Here is an 8,306-nt window from a genome sequence, read left to right as displayed (position 1 = left end):
TTCAAAATTGGATAAACAACAATTTAAAGGATCATTTTGATTAAACTTGCTCTGAAATTAACCCAATGTTTCAGTTCATCATGGGGTAATATGTATTGTTCACAAAGAGTGACTTTGATGTATTTAATCTCAAAACAAGTTATATCAAAGTCTCAGTTATCTAAAAGAAAATCATAATTAACTGCGGAAAAACTACACACTTTGAGCAGTATGCTTTTTAAAATTGCTGTAAGGGTGTTTACTTCACATGCTTTCCCTTTGGCTACAGCAGTGTTTCTCATGCAAGCTACTGGATATGATCTAACACAATTACAAAAGAAGCCTTACAATTACATGAACCCGGAAAAAAAAGAAATGGGACATGCAAACATTTGTAAATTGTTAGTGGGACGAATTGTTCTCTTTTAAGAATGACGCTATGCCTGCTGAGAATAAGGAAACAGGGTTTAATAAACAATGCTTGTTTGTGACCTTTAGGCTTGCAAGCTCAATGTATGCTCACAAGCAAGCTCAGTTGCCACACATGTCCTCACAGTTGTTTTTTAAATCTTTATAAAAGTTTCCGAAACATTGCTAGAGTTCACAAGACAAAGGCACAATCATCACATACCATAAATAAAAAGCAGTAAACCCATCTTTCCAATATAAAGATAAATCAATCTGTTCATCCCCACCACTATAACATGTATTTACCCATTTTTGATTTCATCACACTTTCAAGTATTCACAGGATGCAACTACACAGCAAACTGAAGTACAAAAACAATACATTGTTTGCTTACAGTTAAGACAAATGTCTCAGTACAAAATCATCCCATTTACAAAGTATAAAAGACCCTTCACCCGATCATTTGCCAACACATAATGGTGACAGTGTACATCATTACTAAAGGTCATAATGGTAGTAAATTAAAGTTAAGTTAATCGTTTTTTACTCTTTACGAACAATATCATGATAATTTTATTTACTTAGTAATGTATAATGTGGGTTATTTTATCATTACTTTGTGCGAGAGGAAGTATATGATAAACTGTGTTTTACCTGATAAAAGACGATAACAATTACATTCTGATACCATTTGTAAACTATTAAGATTGCACACATTGTAACATCAATACCAAATACTCCATTAAGTATATAAAATAGTAATATTGTGTCTCTTAAACTCTTCTTAAAAAAACGATTTACTTTGAATCCACTGGCTATTGCATGGAGTTACCTTCACATTTTTTCAAGTACGATTGGCACACAGCGATGATTCAAAAGTCAACAGCATTTCCAGTTTCGCAGGTTCCTCCTTCCTTTAGCTTGGCGGAGCGTCAATATCCACAGTGATAAATGTGTACAGAATATCCTTCACAATCTCCTTGACTGTGTATTTGAGGGTATTAAGCCCATCTGTATCCATGTCTCTACGAGTGTGGCTCAGTTTATCCGGATTCTTTGGATTAACCTCATTGTGCAAGTCTCTCTCATGTTTGATCATCCTGTACTTTCCCAACACAGAGTCCGGTCGAGAGATGGACATCCCACGGTAGGCAATTCTCTTATAGATGTCATCGTCCTCACCCCCCCAGCCCCAGTAAGTGTTTGGGAAGCCATTGATCTTCAAGTATTGCGTCTTGGACAATGAAGAAACCCCGCCAAAGTAGGTGTTGTAGGGTAACCTGAAATTAAATTTGTCCATAGCTACGGCCAAGTGTCGTGGATTTTCAAAACATCTATAGAGGTTACGGTCATCGATGGGAATCAAATCTATGTCAGAGAAGACGAAGCAATCATAATCATATTCCTTCAGCGCTTCCACATAGCCGGCATTCAACAGTTTAGCCCGGTTGAACACTCCCTCTCCGTCCTGGTTGATAACATACACTGTGTAGTCCAACTGCTGTCGTATCAGTATGGGATGGAGATAAAACAGCCAGTGCTTCAGGTGCTCATGCCGATTTCTGAATGCAAGGATGATGGCCACCTACACAAGTGAAATAAGGAAGTTTGCATTAATATAAATGTAGGGAAATCTTATCTTAAAGGTCCCCTATTATACTGTTTTCCATCAATATATTATAGATCTCGGATATATACAAAACATGTCTCTGGAGTGCTTGGCTCGAAATACCAATCAGATCATTGCAGCATTACCCATAATCCCCTCTGTTTCAGCCCTGTTTCCAAAGTGCTGATTCTCTGTCTGTTACTTTAGATCAAAATAAGGAGCCACTCCCCACGCCCCTCTGAGAGGTATTTGGTTAAAAGAACACAATGGTGCTCTAGGAGGAGATTCAGGTGATAAGGGGGAAGGGGGGGGGGGGGGTTACCTTGGTTTGTGATTGGCTAATGATTACACAAGACAACACATCGTTATGACATCATAAAGTGGCCAAAATCTGATCAGCTCATTGTCAGACAGGTTTGTATATAAAAGAGAGAGAATCTTTTTTCCTGAAACTTTCGGAGTCTCTTTACACAGAGGGGACACATGTTGATGTAGAAGAGACATGAAGTGTATTTTGCATAATAGGTGACCTTTAAACTTATAAATAATTGTCTGTAAAATCGGCTAAACTCGTTACTGTGAAAACATACAGTCTATGTACATATACGTGCTGCTCGTACATCCTGCTCTACGTGGCAGAAGTTCAGATGTATACGTCGAGCCGGCGGCACCAACTGACATGACAGATGTGTACCAGGGGTTTGATCTGCTTCATTTTGAGTTGCTACACTCATTTTTGCCACTATGGATTAATACAATACACAATCATGAAACTGTGAAAAGTCCTCAGAAGGGGCAGCTCTTCTTTATTCTCTCATAATGGCTAGCATGCTCATTTCAGGAGACATTTACACAATACTTAACTAACATCAAAACTGTTACTTCGATGCATTCAGTTTATAATCTTTATAATTTTTTGAGCATTTCATGATTAGATTCTGACCATATCTTACATAATGCAGCTTAATGCAGTGAGTTTGCTATAGGAAGCCCATATGTTTATTTTTTTACTTTTGATCTCATTATGATTTTTTATATTTCTAAAAAAAAGAGAAAATACAAATAAAAAAATAACAGGTAAACAGTTACTTGATTCTAAACAGCTATAGGTCTAGTTAAAGTGACGCTTAAAAATACATATATTTGAGCACATTAACATAACAAGAAAATACTTGGAATGCCCCAAAATGATAGGCATCACCTTAGTGAAAGTAAGGACATAAAAGTTGGTGATTTAGTCAGAATTCTCACATAAATATGATGTAGATTACACACTTCAATTAAGTTTTGACACCTCTTTTTTTGAAAATAGATTCCAAGTATCTAATAATACAGAAAACTGATCCAATATGTGTTCATTTGTCTCTGCATTTATTCTCATACCTTCTGCAGGGCGATGCAGTCTGGAGGCTTGTATCGTCCTCCCTCCTTCAGAACGGGATCCATATCCTTTCTGATTTCATCCAAGGATCTTTTGCTATTAAACTCCACAAAGAGGGGACCCACAAGATGCGGGGGGGTGTCAGGGCAAGGTTCCAAACCCTTCCTTGGAGTGGGTGCCATCACTGTCGTTTCTTTGGTGAGATTAAGGGATCCATTCTTTGGTTCTTTGGTCCATTGAGGAACTTTCATGTTTACCTTTACTTTATCGTCCGATTGTTTAAACTGAGTTAAAGTGCTGTCGTTTCTAAAGTATAGAAGCACCACAAAACATGCCAGAGTGAAAAAAGCAAAGAAGCATAGGACTTGAAAGACTGTTCTCATCATGTTGCTACCCCTGAAGTTGAGTCCTGAACACTCACCGGCTCTCTAACAGCACAGCACTATACTCTTTCTTAACACTTTGCAAGTCAAAGGTGTTCCTAACAAAGAGCAGACAGATACCTGGGAGCAGCTTCCTTGTTCACGTCACCGGATCAGGTTGGCAACACCTCGTCAATAATGAGTGATACTCATTTTTACAAACTTGTATCCGTTTTTAAACACTTGTATGACTTGTTAATTGAAAGTGTATTGCTGTGTTTTCTGTCTATAATATAATTATATTACATTTAAATATACTCTTGTAATGTATAGGGCATAATCCTACCTTTAGACCTAATTCATATGAAACACAAACAAAAAACACATATATGTAATAAAACAATAAAGACTTAATTATTGGCCAATTAAATCATAATTTCTTCTTTCGATATTAGAGCAATAACTACACTTCCTGTAAATTGTCATACAGCGCCTTCTAGTGGTGAGAGAGTGACAATGCTGAGTGTCCTGAGAGTCCTGAGTGTCCAGTGTGAAACTTCACACACTTGAAGTTCACCTACAACTGACAAGTCCTCAAACAAACTTATAAAAGCTCTCACAATGACAGACTTCCTCAGAGTAAACAGAGACGTCCCAGGAAACAAAACGTGTCCAAACTTGCCTCCTGTAGCGCGTAAACGTTCTGTTTAGAGTTTCTGTTTGATGCCTCTGCTCTTGTAGAAAACGGACAGAATGGTCTCCTTTCAATGTCGAACAAGATTTTGTATATTTCCGTCTGCTGTTAATCTGTACCGTCACTGATAAGAATCCTACACGTTAGTTGACTTCCTTTTGCACACAACCCAATAGCAGTGTCAGTAAGGGGAGTGCCATCAAGATGAGGAAGCTATTTCAATGTGAATGACAAACAAAAGGGAAGGGTTTCGCTTACAATGAACCCACCCAGCTTTCTGAAGCAGGAACTATGCCTTTACAGGTGCTGAACAGATGTTTAGTTTTAGCTCTGTATTTATTTAACAAAGGGTAGTTTTAAGATGTTTTAATCTCACAACGGTTAACAACCCTCAGAGTTATTTTACAGGTTATGATTAGTTGAAAGAAATCACAAGACACTTGTATCAGCTTTCACATTCAAATTTGCAGGTTTTACATAATCTGTTAGCTGGGTTTTCTAAGTAAAGAGCCGGATGATATGATGGTAATATGGCTTTTGTTTAATGTGCCAGAATATGTTTAAAATTCATTACATTTGAATAAAAACAGTCATATAAAATGTATATGTTTCTGCTTTTAGGGTGGGAAATGAAAGCAGCATATCCAGTATGGAAATTCACAACGTTCATGTGACATTAACACCAACACTTCCCACTGAAAACAAGGAAGCCAGTGTTTAAATCATGTGACCATATCACCCATAACTGATTAACAGAGACCACATTCATTTCAAAGCAGGAACATTTTTCAACTCATAATCTATCAAAAACACACGAAGCACTGCTGTTTGGAGTAGGTCTAATGCTTGAGTGTGTGAATGTGGTTAATCCAAAGAGTAGAGAGGACATGTGAGGGAGAGGAATGGTTGCCTGGTTCCTTATGTAACTGACTGGTTGAACAACTATGCAATAACAACACAGTTAAAGTCATTACTGAAACCCAATATGGTACATCAAAATGTAGAGAGCTATTTTCATCATTAGGATCTAAATCATTAAATGCTATAGAAACATGGTTATTGAAAAGTAAAACAAGTGTCCATTTTTTTTAAACTGTAGCAATAGTGACCCCTGGTGGTATTTTAAAGCATTGCTTCTTAAAACGGAATACTCCAGTAAAAAAGAGAATAGAATACCATGCATGCCTTCATGTGCTTGCCTGCCTTAGATGGCACATACTGTCCCTGTTACTAAATACAGATTGAACTAGTTCATAGCGATTGCTGTTTTTTTATTGTCATTTCCTATTTTATAATTCTTGATTAAAACAATATATTCATTTTAGTTGTGTTGTTTGGATATATTGTGTTTGAGTGTTTATAGAATTTTTGGAAATTATTTTTAAACACCTTTTATTTTGATGCTAATGTGGCTCTGGTTGAGTTGTTTAAACGACAATTGGCACCTTGGGTAGGCTTTGTTTAAAGTTGTGTGTCCAAGCTGACACTGTGCCCACTGATCTCTTCTAACATGTATATGTTTAGTTAAAGGGTCATGGCCATTTCTACTGATCATAATTCCATTGTTGAACTAAAATAGATTTATACTGTGCAATTTTCCAAACTCACATTTGTTTCTCACACAGCATTCTCCGTAAAGTATGTATTCACCGGTATTCACTCTCTGTCCTAAACGGTTTGTTGGAGCTCCTGCCCCCCCCCCCCCCCCCCCCCCCCCCCTCCATGTGAGCCCAGTGTGCTCTGATTGGTCGGGACGTTGAGAGGCTCGTTGCTGCGATCTGCTGCGAGGAGCGGACAGGCTTCCGGGTCGGCGATACAGCGAGAACAAGCGAAACTCATTCTGAGCACACACAAACACTCATAGCCGAAATAAAAACAATAAGTGTGACTTGATATTGAGTAAGAAAAAGGTTTATAACGCTGTGAGCATGCGTCTGAGGAGAGCATTTCTCCGCGATCCCAACTTAGCCCGAAAAACGTTTACCCATTTAAACAGTCGTGGTAGATACTTTGTTTGTTTTAAACATCATAAATACACAAACAACAATGAATACTTACAGGTTGTGTACCCGAATCTCCCGCTGGTCCAAACAAAGAACAGCATCGTTCTTCAGTGCCCTACACTGTACATATCCGGCATGAATCGCTGAAAGGTTTGGGAAGCTTTGTTTCGTGAAATGCTGGCAGAGGGCGTGGCCTCTGGGTATTCACACGTCACAGTACCCAGGAAGTAAACTATGGAAAATGAGAAATCTCCAACGAGGCGTTTTGGGGCAGCATAGACTGTGTTAGAGTTTTACTCGCTACAGGGTGTACTTTGAGGGTTTTTGACTCTGCAGACCGTTTACATGCATAAAAACCTTCATAACACACAAGGGGACGGTAATAACCGGAAAAGCATGACATGGGACCTTTAAGTCGATATTTTGTGATCAAACAACAAAGGAGAAACACTGGGAATGTTCGGCTTCAGCACCATAAAGACACAACTAGTTTGCCCTTTTGTCCTCCAAGGCTAATTGGGGCTAACAATGTATTCCCATGGTACAGATGCTATCCAGCTGCTAATTCTATTTATGTTAGCCACGGCTTTTCAGTGTTACTGACGAAAAATAAGCAAATGTTCCCACATTCCGTTACAATTTCCCAGGGCTTTAATAGAGATGTTCCATTGTCCCCGGTTCGCCTGTTTAAACCATTTACTTTGGTTCATCATGTTCACCATGGGGACTCCTTTCTGTTTTCATTACTGCTTCAGCCCTGTGATATACATGGATGATATGTTGATGTTGGCACTCGACTCAGTTCTCAGGGTTGCAAAATATCCTGAAGTGCCAACCAAGACGTGAATGTTTGCTTAAATCATAATTCTGTCTAGAAGTATACTAAAAGCAACCATTAAGGCTGATCTTTTAAACTATCAAAAATTATAAAAACACATGGGTACATTTCCAGTCTCAGACATTTTATCAGTAGTCTGTGGTAATAGATGTTGGAAGGATTGTCAGGAGGAACTGTTTAATTTAAACATTACACATTTGAGTTAAAATAAGGTGGAAAAATGTGCCGTATCTACCGGTAGATGCCAAGTTCATAGTATATTTTATTATAATTATTGCATAAAAGTATTGTATATCACCACTAGAGGGTAGTCATGCATCACCGATAAAAAGAGAGACACACTGTGCAAAAAGGGAAGTTTCCACACACACACACACACACACACACACACACACACACACACACACACACACACACACACACACACACACACACACACACACACACACACACACACACACACACACACACACACACACACACACACACACACACACACACACACACACACACACACACACACACACACACACACACACACACACACACACACACACACACACACACACGTATTACATGCAACCTCATGTGCATTAATGTGTTTCTGCATGTAACTACATGTTTAAATGTAAAGATTCAAAGGCTTTTTGTCAGATGTAACATATAATAAAGACATAGAAAGAAAAAGGACATTTAATATTCAAGTGACAAAACGGGGCAAGTAAAAATGCATTCAATTGTGTCTCTTTCTGAGAGAATTATGCTTCCTGTTCTGAACCACATTCTTTGGATAAATATATAAATGTGCTGCTTTTTGCAGAGAAACCTGATCCCGAGGCCTCTGAAGCTGGAATCCAGCTTTCCTGTTTTCTCTTCTGCTTATTCTTGCTGCTTCCAGCAACTTCAATTTAAGGACAGGAATGATGCTTATCAATGCATATTTGTAACCAGAGGAGAAGGCCTGTTGGATCCAATCTAAACTGAGGTAGGAACACCGGTAAACCCCTGCTGATGGGGCATCCCTTTGAAAG

General features: G+C 38.5%; 1 protein-coding gene across 1 annotated transcript; it reads right to left on the bottom strand.

Annotated features, from left to right (window-relative positions):
- Window positions 1–257: 257 nt before the first annotated feature.
- LOC117465464 (beta-1,4-galactosyltransferase 1-like) lies at window positions 258–4,619 on the bottom strand. The gene is made up of 2 exons (XM_034108269.2): window positions 3,381–4,619; window positions 258–1,973 (listed from the first exon to the last, which is right to left on the bottom strand). The coding sequence occupies exons 1-2, from the start codon at window positions 3,762–3,764 to the stop codon at window positions 1,305–1,307; spliced, it is 1,053 nt and encodes a 350-aa protein (XP_033964160.1). The 5' UTR covers window positions 3,765–4,619; the 3' UTR covers window positions 258–1,304.
- Window positions 4,620–8,306: the final 3,687 nt, after the last annotated feature.

This window comes from Pseudochaenichthys georgianus, chromosome 20 (genome assembly GCF_902827115.2).
Source record: "Pseudochaenichthys georgianus chromosome 20, fPseGeo1.2, whole genome shotgun sequence".
NCBI lineage: Eukaryota > Metazoa > Chordata > Actinopteri > Perciformes > Channichthyidae > Pseudochaenichthys > Pseudochaenichthys georgianus.
The sequence above is the reverse complement of the archived record's forward strand: the minus strand, read 5'-3'. Positions and strand labels throughout refer to the sequence as shown.